General features: G+C 42.2%; 2 protein-coding genes across 5 annotated transcripts in view; both read left to right on the top strand.

The window, feature by feature from the left end:
• The window catches only part of strn (striatin, calmodulin binding protein), a 63,705-nt gene extending 52,651 nt beyond the window's left edge, over window positions 1-11,054 (top strand). For all 3 annotated transcript variants that reach the window (XM_071899889.2, XM_071899888.2, XM_071899887.2), the window contains 6 exons: window positions 1,312-1,433; window positions 1,841-2,008; window positions 2,954-3,094; window positions 3,506-3,607; window positions 4,326-4,412; window positions 5,288-11,054. In XM_071899889.2, coding sequence (XP_071755990.1) covers window positions 1,312-1,433; window positions 1,841-2,008; window positions 2,954-3,094; window positions 3,506-3,607; window positions 4,326-4,412; window positions 5,288-5,457 — 790 coding nt within the window. In that variant the 3' untranslated portion in view covers window positions 5,458-11,054. The remainder of the gene's footprint in view (window positions 1-1,311; window positions 1,434-1,840; window positions 2,009-2,953; window positions 3,095-3,505; window positions 3,608-4,325; window positions 4,413-5,287) is intronic.
• Window positions 11,055-12,126: 1,072 nt separating this feature from the next.
• Window positions 12,127-17,875, top strand: btbd3a (BTB (POZ) domain containing 3a). 2 transcript variants are annotated; one of them, XM_071899890.2, is made up of 5 exons: window positions 12,127-12,222; window positions 12,657-12,910; window positions 13,580-13,670; window positions 14,022-14,140; window positions 14,806-17,875. In XM_071899890.2, the coding sequence occupies exons 2-5, from the start codon at window positions 12,759-12,761 to the stop codon at window positions 15,836-15,838; spliced, it is 1,395 nt and encodes a 464-aa protein (XP_071755991.1). In that variant the 5' UTR covers window positions 12,127-12,222; window positions 12,657-12,758; the 3' UTR covers window positions 15,839-17,875. The 2 variants fall into 2 exon arrangements, with proteins under 2 accessions (XP_071755991.1, XP_071755992.1); XM_071899891.2 differs by having other exon boundaries at window positions 12,147-12,222; window positions 12,654-12,910.
• The last annotated feature ends 351 nt before the right edge of the window (window positions 17,876-18,226 follow it).

Raw genomic sequence — 18,226 nt, 5'->3', positions numbered from 1 at the left:
TTTAGCAAATATGAAAGATTTTTAATACAAAAAACTTTTTTACAATGTGCAATTTAATTTATAGGCCAGAAATTGGGCTTTGAGAACCAGAATATCATGTTTAGGAGTCACCACTCTCATGAAATAATTGCAGCCTCTTATGATTTGGAAATTGAAGTAGCTCATATTGAGATTTTTTATTTTTATTATTTTTAATATTTTTTTATTGTGCAGCCCTACTTGTGTCAAAAAGACATTACTCCTTCTTCACTGCAGCAGTCCTGCACAACTAGGTGTTGGTGGAAGCCTTTAAGTTACTTTATAATCCTGTGAAATGACTAATGTGTTTGATATATATTTGATTTGATTTTATTTGGATCTCTTTTAGCCTATTGGCTAATCTTCCAAGAGTCCACATTAAAAACATTTAAGCATACAATAATTCATATTATACAACACATAATTGTTGACACACATATATCATATACATACATGCATGACACATATAACCTACATACATTGACACTTATCTCGAATGGACCTACATATATACACATATTAATCTACATGTGTTCACTCTACAAACCTACTGACAGTGCAATACAATAGTGTGATGATAACTACATTTAAATCTGTAAATCTTGCAATCAACAATCCAACCGCCGTACTGTTCTTGAGTGAGTTATTGTAATGAATTCCATAATTTAACAGTTCTGAAAATAAAAGTCCGTCTTCCCATTTCAGTTTTTATTTTTGGTAGTACATAATGATTTTTATCTCTTATTCTTATGTTAACTTGATGTTTATCACGTACTAATAGCAGTTTGTCCTTAATACTAACTGGCTTTTTAAACTTTTGAATTTTTGAAATTAGTACTATAGAATGTTGTCTCAATGTTGTCTCTCTCTGATATATAGCCGTGTAATAAGCGTGATAATGTACAGCGAGCCAGTCAGTATTTCAGAATAAGTCTCTTGGAGTGATCAGGTGACCTCTTGGTGTCGGGGTCTTGATTCACCTTGTTGGGGTTATTCTACAATACTGACCAGCTCGGTGCACCTTGTTCCTTACATCCTGTATTTATCAGTAACATTTTCACCAACTCTACCATAATCAGATCAGAGCTTTATGGCCGGACCAATTGGAACAGGTGGAATTTCTCACTTAATTGCTCAGTTTGAGTCAGGCTTGGCTTCAGGATGTTGTCGGGCCACGCTCAACTTTTCAGGCCTCAATCAAGTCCAAATCGAATGCACAGAAACATCTGAACCAGTCACACAGATGAGTTGAGAAAGTGAAACCTTCCCTCTCTCTGCGTCTGTCCTCCACAGCGGGGCGGTCCTGTGTGTCACCATGAGCTCGAGCGGGGAGCAGTGCTTCAGCGGGGGGGTGGACGCTACCATCCAGAGCTGGAACACCCCCAGCCCCAACATCGACCCCTACGACTCTTATGGTACGCTCCGCTTTGTCCTGCCATGCTGCATTTTCTAAAGATTATACAGGGGGCATCCTGCTGGCCCAGTGGTCATCCCCCTCTCTCCTAATCTTTCCTGTCTCTCTCTACTGTAAAACTATCATAATAAAGGCACAAAGCCCAAATAATCTAAAAAAAGAAAAAGGTTATTTGGAATAGTTAATTTTTTTAAGGTTATTCCTCTACTCTATACCTTCCTGTTTTCTTTGTTGTTTTTTTTTATCATAATTACAATGCTTATTATCTATTATATTCTTCATCCTCTTAATGCTAGAGTTTTGAAAATGCTTGAGTTCAGCAGAAATTTTGCTCTATTCACCTTTTTATTTTGATAATGTCTTCATCTTCATCGCCGTTCCCTCTCTCTGTCTCTCTCGTTGCCGCAGAGCCCTCGGTCCTGCGGGGGGCGCTGTGCGGTCACACGGACTCGGTGTGGGGTCTCGTCTACAGCTCCGCCCACCGCCGCCTCCTGTCCTGCTCGGCGGACGGGACGGTCCGGCTGTGGAACGCCGCCGACGTCTCGCCGGCCCTCGCCGTTTTCAACGAGAGAGGAGGTAAGAAACGTCCCTCCTCCGCCAACCAATCATCACTACTGACATCACACCATCATCATCATGTCTCATCATCATCATCGCTGGTGTCAATAAAAACAAAAAAACTGACATCTCTAAAAACCCTGTTTAGCAATTAAAGGGGCTTTAAGTAATCTATAACTTTTATCGGCCTCTATTGGCCAATAGGAATTGCAACAACATCGATAGAACTCTGGATGGAGGCAAACCAAATTACATTTATTATTTATTTACCTTAATTTATGCAGGGTGGTCAGTTGAGAGCAGCTGCCCTCTTTTATAATGACGCCCTGATACAATACACAGTAATATACAAGATGATGAAACAACAGTCAAAAAATAAAACATCATAAAATCAATGAATAAGACTACATTGAAAAAGAAAAAAGAAAAACATTATATAAAAACAGGAAGATAAATCAATCAATCAATAAAAATAAGTAAAAGATGAAGCACATTTGCAGATCAATAAAGACAGGACCACTCCACTGTTTCCATATCATTCAATAAAAGCTTGGAATAAAAGCTTCATTAGAGGTGAATCTATGATGTGCTGCTTTCTCTCCAAACTCTCAGTGAGCAGGAAGGTGAGGATCCTGCCTGTCCCTTCAGTCACAGCTGCTCCTCGATATATTTTGTCAGGATGTAAAACAAGTCTTTCCTGAATGTGACTGTAATGACAAAAATGGATTAGATCTGGATCATTTGTCCAACGACCCCAAACTGATGCTCTAAGTCTCTGTTGTTCAGTAAAGCTAATGGACCAAGTCGGTGCTTGTAATTACAAACACTTAAAAGTTGTGAAGATAATGGAGAGGATTGCTGCTCGGTATCGGCCAATTTTCAGAATCGGTCACGTTGAAAAAAGTCCGAATCAGCTTCAGGGAAAAGTTGGTGAATCAGTTTCTCCCTGTCTGCCTGCCTCAGAGCTGGGGGTGCCGACCTCGGTGGACCTGGTGAGCAGCGAGCCGGCACACATGGTGACGTCGTTCAACACCGGACACATCGGCCTCTTCAACATGGAGACGCAGCAGCTCATCCTGAAGCTGGAGTCCACCGGATCGCCAGGTAAACCAGACCTCACTAGACTGGGGTCAGAAAATCAGGAGGCCGTCCAGAGACCTGCACTCACTCCCATGTTATAAATATTCATTCAAATTTGTCATTTAAATTATAATTATTATGTGTCCAGTGGTTAAAAACATAACTCTGGTCATTTTTGACCTAGACTCTTATTTTCCCATCTTTTTCCATCATTCTGATTGATTCTGATCAAAAGCTCATCACATGCTTCACTCTAGTGACATTCAAAAGTTGAGAAAAGTCAAAAATCTCTTGCCTTGAGGTTTTAAGTTTCCTCAGCCTTTGCTGCTTCACGGTGCATGTGACAGGAAATAACACAGTCCTGACAGACTGAAGACTGCAGATACAAACAGTTAAACTGATAATGTCATCCCTCTCTTATCCGCCCCCACGCAGACGCTCCATGCAAAATCAACAAAGTGCTGAGTCATCCCACCCTGCCAATCACCATCACAGCCCAGGAGGACCGACACATTCAGTTCTTCGACAATAACACAGGTACTAGGAATTAGCTGCAGAGAAAGACTGCATGATAATTTGGCAAGGAATATATCATCAAGTCAACTGTGTCATGTGTCCAGCGGGTGCAGAGGGTTACGCTGCGCTCCATTCAGACTTGGACGTTGGAAATTCCCAGCCGGTCAGTTGTAATTACAAACGGCGTTCCAGCGGTCCAGCTCGGAAAAACCAGGAGAGAAACATGAACGGCCTCAAGATTTAATTTGGAATTTAATTTGCCACACGGGTGTTTTGATAGATTTAAGGTCATGTGATGCTGAAAATGGAACTTAAGTGTATTTTGAGGATTATAAAGTTAAAGGTAATTCTGTGTAGCGTTTTCTCCCTGTATCCTGTATCATTTGCATACAGGAGGAGCATTATGGGGGTTTTGTGAAAAATCCCAGCCAAGGTATGAAGATTAGTATTTCAAGTTAAATGTTCACAATAATACAACTTTTACTTCCTTTTTATCAGTTAGGTACTGCTCAATAAAGGACATATTTTGTCAAAAATTATTTTGCAGGTTGATAGTATTCAGCTATAGAGTGATTGATAGTGAACAGTGATAGAGGAGCGATGTGTCTCATTGTGACTGACTGACCTGACTTTGGTTCTTGAACACAACAGCACTGTAGAAACAAACTGAAAGAGCTTCATCATTACCAAAGAGTTTTACCAAAATGGGTAAGTGTTTTAATCCATTTTGAATTTAAAGGTAAACTGATCCACTCCATGGTCGCCCATCTGGACGCTGTCACAAGTTTAGCTGTGGATCCCAATGGACTGTACCTCATGTCTGGCAGTAAGTATTTAGCATTTATCCATATCCATACATCATCTGTGTTTTTATAACCAAAGAAGTTGCCAAATGTATTAGTTTTCACGGATGTCCAGAATGGATCTTTCAAGGTCAGAGACGTACAGTGAAGTATCGTCTGCATAACGTCACATTGAGTCTTTAGTTAATTTAACTTCAGTCATGCAGATTTAGTTTTGCTGTGTCTTTTGAGCTAACAGCTCTAGTGAAATAACACTTGGGGAAAGTGGACACCCCTGTCTTTAGCATCGTTCAGTGATGAATGACGTCAGCATTGTGCTTGTGGGTCATGTGACCACTGCCACAGCATTTTTGTATACCCCACCCACCTGGTACACCAGTCAGGGTACAATAAATGTTAGTAAATGTAAGTAATATATATATAACTAATGCCATATTCACATATCGGAAGAGGCGTAAGAACGGGATGACATCTTGTCACTACAATCTGAAAGTCTCCAGGTGTTAAACGCGTTGGAACATCCACATCCAAAATCACTTTTATTTATGAATTTAACACAACCACAGCAGATATTGCACACTTTCTGTAAGTAGAGTGTATTAGTATGATTGTATTAATATTACTGCTAATTTTGTTTTTTTTATTACCTTGGATTCCAACATGAATGGATTTGCTGCCATGTTTGCCACCTTCTGCAGTTTGTGACAGTGGGAGATATGTCATACTTGTAATTATCACTAGGAGGGTGATGTGAACAGTTTTTCCCGGTCGGCAGCTTGTATTTACAGTACATCCAGTATAATGTGAACACACTATAACCTCTAATACGGTGCCAGTACAACAAAATACACCTCGCTCTTTCTCAGTCCTCATTTGCTCACTTTCTCTGTCCTCCCAGGTCACGACTGCTCGATCCGTCTGTGGAACATGGAGAGCAAGACGTGCATCCAGGAGTTCACTGCCCACCGCAAGAAGTTCGAGGAGTCCATCCACGATGTGGCTTTCCACCCCACCAAGTGCTACATTGGCAGCGCCGGGGCGGATGCTCTCGCCAAGGTCTTCGTATGACCCAAACAACCGGTCTGCAACTAACTGTTCAGCACCAAGGACCGCAAATACCGATGGGCGTCGCAAAGAGGAAACGCCCGTTTTGGGGTGGGTGTTTGTTTTAGCAGGGAGTGTGGACAGGTAGATGAGTTAGCAGCTGTGTGAGTTCGAGTCTGGATGAAAAAAGCAGGGAAGAGGATTTGAGAGGAAAAATTAAATAAGCGATATGCTGGTGGCAGAGAACTGAGGGTGACAGCGACCCTTACTGCATAGCTCCCTTAAGATTCGTCAGATCCATCACCTCCCCATCCGACCCGGGCTGGCCTGGGTGCCGAAGCCAAACCCCTGGATGAGACGACGAATGGTCAGCAAACAGGAGGAGCCATTAGTCGGAGCCCTCAGTACCTTTACTAAGGCAGGAATCTTTTGTTTGTGTGGTAACAGATAAACGCTCTCTCCCTTCACTAACCCATACACAGACGCACACACACACACCAGTTACTGCCTGTGTCTTTTGTTGTTGTTTTGAAATATTTCATGAATATGTGCCTTTTTCTTCAGAAAATACAGACAGGTTATTTTAGGTCTAGTAGAAAAGTAATTTTGCATTTTTGTGCATCACAGCGGGATGGGGTAGTGGCCAATTAAAGAGATACTCTCTTCCAAAGAGAAAGATAAAGTCCCGTTTTCTTTTGATCCATACAGTTTAGTTTTAAATCAGAGTTGAATATGCATTATGAGTCGTATCCCACAGGACAACATGGAGAGTTGGAGACTAAAATCCCCCCATTTATTCTAAGTACTCTAACACAGACTGGAGACTGGAGTGCTCCTATTGCACCTTAAGATTACAAGTCATTCTGAAGGGTCAAACTTTCACACTCCACATGGGATTTAGTGGATTTTTGCTCTTACATTACTTTAGTGTGATTTTATTATCTAACTTAAACTCATTTAATTATTTCCTGTCCTCAGAATTGAAAACTTTAAGTTGTGCCTACAGCCTGAAAAAAGACTTTTAGTTTTACCTTTTGATTTCAAACCAACTCAGTGGAGAACAGGTGATTGTCTTTGAGTAGTGGCAGTGATCCTCTATTGATCTTTGAGGGGGAAGAGTCATCATGTCTCCTGCAGGTCAGAGGTCAGGGTCGAGCACAGAGCAGTTCTTCTTGAGGCTGGAGCTGGTAGGGGTTCAGTGCCTTGCTCAAGGACACTTCTGCGGGGCGGACCCTGGGGATTGAACCTTACAGGACGGTCTCTGTACCGGGCCACCCTGCTGTCCCTGCAGCCCTCCGCACAGAAAGGCATTGTCTCTTCGTACCTGTTGGGTCTGTGACGGCCAACAAGTCAGCAGGTCAGCGTTAATAACTGAAGAGTTTCATTCCAAAATGAGATCTCAACCTTTTGAAAGAAGCACCTTAAATAACAAAATGACTTCTGTCATGAAAATAAAACTCATATATTATTTGGTGCTTGGGAGGAGCGTCTCTAGAAGAGCCGGGCTGTGTGTGTGTATCCGTTTGTGCGTTGGTTTGTTGGTTTGCTCATTAGTTTGTGTGTAACGCTTTTTTTAAAGCGCAGTGCTGAGGGAAATTACGGTCTGCAGTGTTTAGGCTGCAGAGCCCCGGAGTCTGCAGGAGGGAAATCCAATGTGCGCTCGTACACCAGGCAGTACGGTATAAATCACACAAGCATCAACCAGCTGGAGGCTGCTGGCTGAACATCCACAGACCAGGAAGTAGCTGCTGAGTTTGTAACTGAAGAGGCTCAGTCAACACAGGAATTACATATTTTGTTCAGTGATTCTCTGACAGCACTTTGGTGTCAGGTGGAGTTTTTAAAGTCAACTTCACTCACTCCAGTCATGCAGATCCCACCCGAGCAGCTAGAAAGCACAAGCGCACTTGTTGTAGAAATCATTAGTAATCGGGAGCCCTTTACTTACAGAGTATTAACATTTTAGAAGATGTGTGTGGGGTTTCTTTTTTAATATTGAGCAATGGTGATTTTTTTTTTTCTTCCAAAATGCATCTGTAGCGTTTTGGAATGAAACCCTTCAAATACATTTAGAGATGCTAAAGCTTTCACCAAACCACAGTTCTCCAGGTCCAAGTGTTGTGGCTGTTGTGATGTTCTGTTGTGAAAGCTACATAGGACAGCAGTACTGTGACATGTTAATGATAATGTAATATACTGTACCAAGCATCGACCTGTAAACCAGACTGACCTGTTGTCAAGTGACACTTTGCTAGTAGTAGATCAGATAAAGAGTTTCATTCCAAAGTTAAATCTCCACCATTTGAAAAAAATTGACACCTACTCTGCCAAAATGTTTGCTGGCAATAAAGCCCATCACGGATGACTATTAAAGTTTAAAAAAATTTTTGAAATACATTGAATATTTTGGTTTAGAAATATTGACTGATGAGTTTCAGGTAGCAATTTTTTCCAAAAGGATATATAGTGTTTTGAAATGAATCCCTTCAAATACTGTAGTTCCACGAGTTTCTTCTCGATTGATCAACATTGTGGTGATGAGACCCGATTTGAAAACATGCTGCTTTTTACTGTGTATTTATAGTTGAAAATCCAGACAAACTGCATTGAGAAAAATTTGCAGTGATACTTTTTTCATTTGTCTCTGTTTTTCTTTGATCACATACAGTATTTATTACTGCTTTTAAATGCCATTTAAGCCAAAAGAGTCAACCAAGTATTGTCTTCAAAGACAAGAAGCTTCCTACTAAACCTGCTGCGGCCGAAAGGCTCACTGCTAAAATGAGTTCTTGTTGCTAATGCTATTAGCCAATGCTATTAGTTATTTTGTAAAATAAAGATAGTGCAAGACTCAATGTAATCTCGCGTAGCCACACCTCCGTCTCAAGCTCACGGAGGTCTGGAGAACTTCTCATCAGGAAATGTTGGCTAATGAGAGCTTGTGGAGCACAACACGCCCCGCCTTCTGTCCAGGTAGAAACAAGTTTCCTTTGTTAGTGTAGCTACGCTAACAATAAAAATGGATGAAAATATAGACTTACGTATTCTGTTTTGTCAGAAGTTTGCGCTCGACACCAAATTCAGTCGATAAAGCTTTTACAGTTTCTTAGCTTGAAGACTCTTCTCAGTAACGGGGATAACGGCGTGTTTCCCGACAGGCTGCGTCACACAGGTGAGCAGCAGCGCCAGGCTCCGCCCTTCTGCAGTTTTATTGGTTTGAAGTATGATGACAGCTCACCGTGTCTCCGCCCTTTTCTAACCAACTGTTCTGCTTGAATTTCTCCAGACCTCTTTTAGTTTGAGACGGAGGTCTGGCTACAAGAGATTAGACTCAGTGTAAGACCTATTTAGCCCCTGTTTTGGAAGAAGAACTAAGGTTCCCAAATTGCACACAACACTACACTTAAAATTTGTATATGCTTTACACGCTAACTGGTTGAAAATTGTATTTTGTGTAATTATTTTGAGCAGTTATTAGTTTTTTTAATTACTATTTGTGCTTGGTGAAAAGGCAGACTTGTAAGATACAGGTAGATATTTTTTTAAGACGTATTCTCTGTTTTACTTGAAAAGTGTAGTTATTCCTTTGGGATTCATGCGAATGCTTTATAGTGGGGGTTGTATATATGCTGGTATTATCAGAAGTGTGTGTACATGCCTTCACCTCTGAGCACTACATAACAAGATTTTGCTTTTTACCAAAATGTGGTCATCTCAAAAACGCAGGCGGTTTCCTGGGATGGTGGAAGACTTTGGGGAATTTGGTGTGCTTGTGTAGAGCGAAAATACAAAAAATACGACTTTTAGCATTTGTCTTCAGGTAAATATAGACAATGTAAAGAAGGGAAATAAAAAAGTGTACAGTTTTAAAGTATTAAAGCAGATCTATTTATTAACCTGGCATATAGTGTATATTAAAGGAAAATTTAACCCCAAAATGTAAATTCAGTCATTATCTACTCACCTCCATGTCAGCTGAAACGCCATTGAAGTTTGTACAACCGGCAAACGCACAGTTAGCTGCTGCAGTTCACCTCAGTTTTCCTCTAAAAACATTCTAAGTGAACGCAAGCCTGGCTGTTCCAAAAAGAGCAGAAAATGACCAGAAAATTAAACAATGTGCAGCATAATCCAAGTGTTTTGTAGCCAAATGATTGCTCTGAGTCCAAACCAGCAGTGTCTATCTCATTATGTAGGACTGTGAGTCCTCAGTGACGCCACTGCACCGTGCTCCGCCAGACCCCAGCCTCCCCTATTGGCTGGTGAGCTGTAAACAGGATTAGCCAATTTCCATGTTTTGGTTGCCATATTATACAAGAAGTTACAGATTGCTCTACCTAGAATAATGCTACATAATGAGGTAAATCTAGGCCTTTTGGGACTCGCAACATTAGCATTCACATGTTTACATTAGCCTATTAGCATTAGCATGTCAGTATTGCTAAATTTGCATTAGCATTAAGCTAATTAAGCATTTTTGCCTGAAAAACTAAGTCTGAGTTTTAAAAACTCTTAAGAAAAAAAGGCTAATCCTGTTTACAACTTGCCAGCCAATAGGGGAGGCTGGGGTCTGGTGGAGCGTGGTGCAGTGGCGTCAGTGAGGACTTGTAGTAATACATAATGAGGTAGATACAGCTGTTTTGGATGAGTTTCGCCTGACTTGGGCCGGAGTAGATAATGACAGAATTTTCATTTTGGGGCGAACTGTTCCTTTAAGTGACAGAAATGGTGATATTTAATAGTCTGGTTGCTTGTCGTGGTAAATGTTCCCAACATCGCCTCGTCAATACACTCATTCATCAGAACCACGACAGCTGCGGCGCCCCCTGTTGGTCGACATGTAGAAGACCAGTAAACAAACCTGAGGGAGCAACAGGTGAAACGCGTCGTTCGCTCCTTTTATAAGGCTATTTGCAAATGTTATAAGAAAAATACAGATGTGATTATATTGTCAGCAAAGCCTCACAGTGTGCAGTTGGATAGTTTATATGCAGAAGACCTACTGAAGCTAAGAACAGTTAGACTGGGTCTCCTAAACGCTGCTGTGTTTTAATAGAGGTTGCTGTGTGTCACCTGCAGAGCGATGGAGGTGGAAGTGTATCCACCAATATTAGCATCTCCTGCTCCTTTACCATTGGATACCAATGTGTGTGTGCATTGAAAACCATCTGAGCTGATCATAGTGGACTAGGTGTACATCATCTCCTTAATGTTAGAAGTCACTCACACTACATATGCAGTTCTTCAGAAATACTAGCCAGTAGTGATGCAGGTAGCTGAACTGTGAGCTGGGTGTGATTTAGAAACTTCTGTTCAGGTCAAAACACTGATTTGTCTCTGAGGCCAACAGTGGAGCCGAACCCGTTCACTCCAGACAGAAACCTGACCGGTGGGAGAGTGAATGCATACTGCGCTATCAAGTTCAGTTTGCCTGTAAATTATTGTCATCACCCCTTTAACCTGCAGTTGTATAGAGAAACAATAAAGAAAGACTATAAATGCTAATTAGGCTGTACATAAAGTACATACAAGTGTTGTTATTCTTTTTCATGATGTGTTCTGTTTTTCCGACATGGGAGAGTGACAGATTTATCAATAACAACAATAAAGGAATATGTTGTATATCATAATAGTGATATGTGTCTTATGTTGCATTAAAACTACAGAGTGTTTATTGTGTTTAAGCCTTATTTATCCAGAGAAAGTCAATTGCTCTGCTTCACATTCATATAGATCCACATATTCACACTGGGAGCTTCCCAGTACAACCACAGTCTTCTACTGGTGGAAACTGGACAGCTACAGTAGAGGTTGGGGATTCAGTGCCTTGCTCAAAGGTGGGGAAAAGTGTTTATCAATTACTTTCACTGCCCAGATTTTTCCCAGCCGGCCCCAAAGGGTTCCCCAGACTGAAACCTTTTACAAGATAACTCAAATCCAGTTATTTTATCTAGAGGACACTTGAGTTATACTGCATTTACGGTGTAATATTTCACAAGTATTTAATATGATCTTTAGTGATTCCCATGAGGAAATTGGATGGTCTAAGTAATGTCCATTCCTCGGGTTGTGGAGCTCAAAATCAAGTCAAATCTGCAACTTATTCTAGAAAAGACAATGCAACAGGCCCATTCATCCTAGATACTTAACCTAGTTAGTCGGCTATCATAGCATCAATATGATCTGTTAATTTATAGTGGCAAATAAGCAAAGAATCAGCATCTAAAAACAATAATTTAAAAAAAAAAAAGATTTTTTTTTCCATTGCACCCCTACATTGATTCATGCTGCATTTGTCATTAAATATACAATAATATTAGTTTTACACAGTCTGTCCTTGGGTTATTATGGGCTTTTACACATATCAGACAGCAGCAGCCTACAGCCCGTAGAGGGCAGTAAACACTGGAACCGTCTACAAGCCTGACATCACCAATAAACGAAGAAGAAAACTAGCTTAGCTACTGGAACATGAGGCATTTTCACGAAACATTTGATTTAGGACTTTCTTCTCTTTATTTTAAAACTTTGTTTGGCCCCAACAAGAACCAATCAATTAATTGAGTAACTTGTTTCACACAAAACTGTACTTTACTGTACATTCGGGTACAGGCTACAGTTAAAGATTTACATTTTATTTTTGACCTGTGGAGGGCAGCGATGTTCCTTTATTCAGTTCATCTGCCGCAAATAACACAAGAAGAAGAAGAACTACTAGTCACTGTAAACAAAGCGGAGCCGCCAGTCTGTCGTCTAATAGACTGTAACAAGCCAGCTGATATGGTGAAGGTATGATTATACATACTTCGACTTACCAGCGAATTAAGTTTTTGTTTATTTTGGTGCTTAGCAAACGTTCAATCGTTGAAGCAGAGATGAGCTCGTAAACTAGTTGACATCGCCTTTTAGGTTAGCATAAACTGGCTAACGTTAACACTAAAGTAGCCTCCCGCGTTTAGACATTTGGTTAGATTCCTAAAAGACGAACGTTATTGTGTTATATTTCGCTCAGTAGCCGTTTCATTCTTGCAGGGTTTACTAGCTACATGCAAACTACTTAAATAGGACTTTCACGGATGATGTACCTTGACTTTTCCTAGCGAGCTAACGTTAGCTAGCATTTCTTCCTGTCGCCCTAACGGTACACCTTAGGACTTGACGTGAAGTTAGCTTGCTGTTCCCAGTGTTTCTGACTGTAGGTTCTCGGTGTGTTTGAACAGCAGCCTTTTCGACACACCGAGGTTTCACTCCCGTGAGCAGCAGCGAGCTTCAGCCGGGCCTCACACCTGCCATGCCCTGCCCCGTGTCGCTGTAGCGGGGAGAAGATGGCTGCTGAGCTGTTTCCCACCAAGAAGTTGGTCCCTTCTACCTCGGCTAGCACCGCCATCCAGCAGCAGTACCAGCAGCAGAACCTGACCAACAACAACACCATCCAGGGCTGCAACTGGCAGGGCCTGTACCCGACCATCCGAGAGAGGTGGGTGGCTCCCCAAACCGCTTCAGACCACCTGGCTTACCTTACTATACTTACCTCACTTACTGACCTGTGGAAACTGGCTGACATTGCTTTATAGCCATGTGAAGGTGATATGTCATGCTGTCAACCAGTCAAACATCATCTACTTTGACAAAAACACTGCTGTGATGTCACTGTGTTTCTAATCCAGGGCCTCAAAGTGTAGAGCATGTTAGGGTTCCCACAGGTCATGAAAATCCTTTAAAGTTTGTGGATTTGAGCAAAATAAAACAAGGGCTCATGAATGGATGGCCTTTGAGAAGTTTTTTATGTGGCTCAGCTCTCTCCATCCCAGCATCAACACTTCCCATCCTGAGGAAAACCCTGTGATGGAGATCAGTGTTGATACAGCAGCAGTTTGAAAATGAAGGATTTCACCAGGACTTCCTCCCTTGACAAAATCAGGAGAAAAAACGGAGGCCTTTATAATATATAATTTTATCCAATGTCATGCGTCACTCCAAAACCTCACAATTTTAAGCCCTTGAATTTCATCAAACTTATTTTACTTTTAATGTCACTGAAAAGTCTTTGATGTCTTGATGTCCAAATGAGTGTGGGAACACTGATTTTATGTTTCCGAGATATGACATAAACGATATGATATGGCTGAATTCTGTGTAATTGCAGGAATTCAGTCATGTTCAACAATGAGGTGATGGCAGATGTTCACTTTGTGGTGGGGCCGCCTGGTGGGACTCAGCGAGTGCCAGGACACAAGGTAAGACCTCCGTTCAACAAAAGAGTGATTTCATCTTTTTTTTCAGGTTGTTTCATTTGATTCATTATCAGAGGAGGCTGAAAACTATTCAGTATTTCACACGAGAAAAGCAAAAATTGGAGAAAAATCAGAAAAAATAGACATGATAATACATTTGTTTAGTAGAAATATGTTCTTTGTCTATCCCATGAATCATCTTGTGACACCCCAAAATTATGACGTGACCCTCAGGACCCAGAGCCGGCTGGTCTTCAATCTAGCTGTCTAATCGAGGACGATCATACACCAGTGTGTTTAACTAAGTGTGGATCTTCTCTTTTCTAACGTCCGTGTTTCCCTGCGGTCCGGCAGTATGTCCTGGCTGTGGGAAGCTCGGTGTTCCACGCCATGTTCTACGGGGAACTGGCCGAGGATCAGGACGAGATCCGGATCCCCGACGTGGAACCTCCTTCCTTCCTGGCCATGCTGAAGTACGTCCATCTCACTTCCTTTGATTCACTCAGTTTCTATGAGCTGTGGTGGAGCGTTTTGCTTTGCCTCTATACAGAGACGTTACAGATTCAAATAAGAGCCATAATCCCTTCTATACAGCAGCTGTGGAAAGTTTTCAATGTTCAAACTGTATTCATTTTTAATCTAAAATATAGTAAGTACAAAATAAAATACAGTAAGCAAAGTACAGCTTTCTATAAAGGTGGAATGACAATTGAACAAATTGACATTAAAGTATAAAATAAAACAAGTTTGTAAAAGTATTAACCCCTTATTCATTTGGCCTTTATTGACTCACTGATAAACATATTTCATAACATATTAATCATACTCCATCTCTGGGCTGTAATGAAACATTTTGAATACAATTAACTTGCAAAATTGCTCTAATTTTATGACGTGTGTCTACCAACTGACTCATGTTCATGAGATTTCAGAAAAACCCCACTTTGCATACATTTCAGAGTAAAAATCCCCATAATATGCATTTCCATCCAGTATTGTAGCAGCAGAAAATACTTACTATGGAACAGAATAACTTTTATTTTCCCGTAAGGAAAAGTGAATGACAGACTGTAATATAGCCACTGTACATACTGAAGTGAAGCTATGCTGTTTTGACCCCTGACCTCTGACCTCCCAGGTATATCTACTGTGATGAGATCGACCTGTGTGCGGACACGGTGCTCGCCACTCTCTACGCTGCCAAGAAGTACATCGTGCCTCACCTGGCGCGGGCCTGCGTCAACTTCCTGGAAACCAGCCTGAGCGCCAAGAACGCGTGCGTGCTGCTGTCCCAGAGCTGCCTGTTCGAGGAGCCCGACCTGACGCAGCGCTGCTGGGAGGTGATCGACGCCCAGGCCGAGCTCGCCCTGCGCTCCGAGGGCTTCTGCGACATCGACTCCCAGACGCTGGAGAGCATCCTGCGCAGAGAGACGCTCAACGCCAAAGAGATGGTCGTGTTCGAGGCGGCGCTGAACTGGGCCGAGGTCGAGTGCCAACGCCAAGATCTGACGCCGACCATCGAGAACAAGCGGCTGGCACTGGGCAAGGCCATCTACCTGATCCGCATCCCCACCATGGCGCTGGACGACTTCGCCAACGGAGCGGCGCAGTCCGGCGTGCTCACGCTCAACGAGACCAACGACATCTTCCTGTGGTACACCGCCGCCAAGAAGCCTGAGCTGCTGTTCTGCACCAAACCGCGGAAAGGCCTGGCACCGCAGCGCTGCCACCGCTTCCAGTCCTGCGCCTACAGGAGCAACCAGTGGCGGTACCGCGGCCGCTGCGACAGCATCCAGTTCGCCGTGGACAAACGCATCTTCATCGCCGGCTTCGGCCTGTACGGCTCCAGCTGCGGCTCGGCCGAGTACAGCGCCAAGATCGAGCTGAAGCGGCAGGGCGTGCCGATGGGACAGAGGATCATCAAGTACTTCTCCGACGGCTCCAGCAGCACCTTCTCCGTGTTTTTCGAATACCCGGTGCAGATCGAGCCCGACACCTTCTACACCGCCAGCGTGGTGCTGGACGGCAACGAGCTCAGCTACTTCGGCCAGGAGGGCGTGACAGAGGTGCAGTGTGGGAAAGTGACCTTCCAGTTCCAGTGCTCCTCAGACAGCACCAATGGAACCGGAGTGCAGGGAGGACAGATCCCCGAACTCATCTTCTACGCCTGAGTCCGAAATTCCTACTTCACTGCCATGTGGAGGTGAAATATTGAACTGTGGAGATGAATTCTCAGGAAACTGGAAAGCAGAGAGAGGCAGGAGGTTCTTTACTGCTGAGCCTCCTGGACCTTCTGCTGTGGGTCTGAAGTCAAACCTCAGTGATGAGGTGAGGTGAGGTTTCAACCTGATCACTCAACTGACCGAACCCCTTCTCCTCCAACATCAAGCCAGGTCTCTACACGGCTGCTCCTCCTAGTCACAAGTCATAGCGGCATCACATCCTGTGGATTGGTAAATGAAGAAAGCTTAATCTGGCGATATACTTACTGCAGAATCAAATTTGGTCAGTTTTGTGCGGACAAACGGACATATTTGCAGAAAATAGGCTTCAGAATCTGCGGTGTGAACAGACTTGCCGGCCGAACTCGTCACATTCTTCACACACCAGCTCCCACTGTGTGACCGTCTGTGATTGGTCTAAAATATCACAAGTGGTTGCGTTGCCTTGTGGGAAAGTTTCTCCATTTCCTTTTCATTGAGTTTGTTTCCATCTCCATGCTAACATCTGCTGGTCGACTCTTCGACATGAACGGTTTGCTGAGCTTGTTGGAGGATTTCTGCTCCTTTATGACGATCAAACGGTTTCTAATCCTCAGATTCCTTCAGCTGTCTCTGTCGCTGTTTTCACCACAGCTGCTGTTGTTTTTGTCACCGCTGTTTCTGTTTCCCTTGGTTACAGTTCCCTCTTTAAACTTCATGCTCCCCCACTAGAAGCCACAGCGAGTATACACAACATTTTGTATGTGGCGCCGTTTTCAACTGTTTCTATTTCAAGCTTCACTTCGACTGTGTTGTTAGCGCCGCCTTTACTGGAACCGGTTTTCAGTTTCTTGCCTTAAAGATTAGCCGAGTATTTTGTTTTTACATGAGAAACATGGAGGCTGTGAAGTGCAGATTAGAGTTTGATCTGACTCTTTAATACTTGACATGTTGCTCGTTCAGCTGAATCCTGATCAGCTGTTAAAACTCTGGTTTGGTTTTGGAAAGCTGAATACATTCCTGCAGTTACTGAAGGAGGACATTTAAAACTCTATGAAGCACTGGCAGTTTGACTTTATTTTTTATCTTGTGCAGGTGTTAACCATTGGTTTCGGTATTTAAGGCTTAATATTTTTTATATTTGTAATGTGACAGTTCACTACAGTTAAGTCTGTTACCAAGGTTTTCTACTCATATTGCGAGTATAACCTTCCTCTGGTGCTCTCTATTATGTTTTGCCATTTTTTAGGCTTTTTCTTTTGATGACTGAGATTTAAAGGACCTATATGTAACAATGACACCCAGCGTTTAAAATGGGTACTGCAGTCCAAATTCAAAATAATGGAGAGAGTTGTCTCAGTATTTCAACTTAGCATGTTTCCTAAATCTCTGATAAGATATCATGGTCATTTTATGATTTAGTACAGTAAATATATTACATATAGGTCCTTTAAACTGATTTAAACTTGGCAACTTAAAGGGGCATATCACCCATAATAATAACTGAAATCTTTCAGTCCCAGCCTGCAGTGTAATTGATTCTCTAGAAGGATTTTTGCTTCATTTAGTTCATTAGAAATTTGGTTGTCAACTAATGAAAACTATATTTTCCTCACAGTTTCCCTCAGACAGTCTCACTCATTCAGATTTATTCTCAGTAACTGGTTGGAACATGGAAAACATGAGATCATGCTTGTATTAATTCAGTTTTGTCTTTGAGTGAATTGCCCCTTTAAAAGTTTACCCGAAGTGTCTTTAACGTTGCAGTTGTGTAAATATTTCCCTTCATATTCTGACCGTCTCGATGCACTTCTGTAACTGACCCCTTTCAAAACGGGGGAAAACATTTTTGTATCTTATTCTATATTCAGAAAACATATTTTTGGATGTCTTTGTTTCCGTCGGCTGATTCCAACCAGAATGTGTCTGTGCAGTGAGTCGGTGCCCGTGGCCTTATGGGTGTGTGCTGTGGTGGCAGGTTTGGAAATAAAGGAAAACTTTGTCCAAGTTCTGAATCACATGGAAGTTATTCTGCAACAGACACGACGTTACTGTTCAACTTCAGTTTGGCTCCGTTCACACTGCAGATCTGACTTGCTGCTAGGATTTCTATTCTAGGATGTAAACCATATACCACACTAATACTATCGATTATTTTCATTATCGATTCTTTTTTTTTTATTAATCATTTAGTCTATAAAATGCCAAAAATAATGACAAATGTCCATCACAAGTTCCCAGAGCCCAAAGTGATTCTTCAAATGTCTTCCTCAGTCTGACCAGCAGCCAAAAACCCAAAGTCTTCATTTTATAATGATGTGAAACAGAGGAAAAGCAGCAAATCTGTGAAGCTGGAAC

Source organism: Centroberyx gerrardi, chromosome 3 (assembly GCF_048128805.1).
Source record: "Centroberyx gerrardi isolate f3 chromosome 3, fCenGer3.hap1.cur.20231027, whole genome shotgun sequence".
NCBI lineage: Eukaryota > Metazoa > Chordata > Actinopteri > Beryciformes > Berycidae > Centroberyx > Centroberyx gerrardi.
This window is presented reverse-complemented; position numbering and strand designations above follow the sequence as displayed.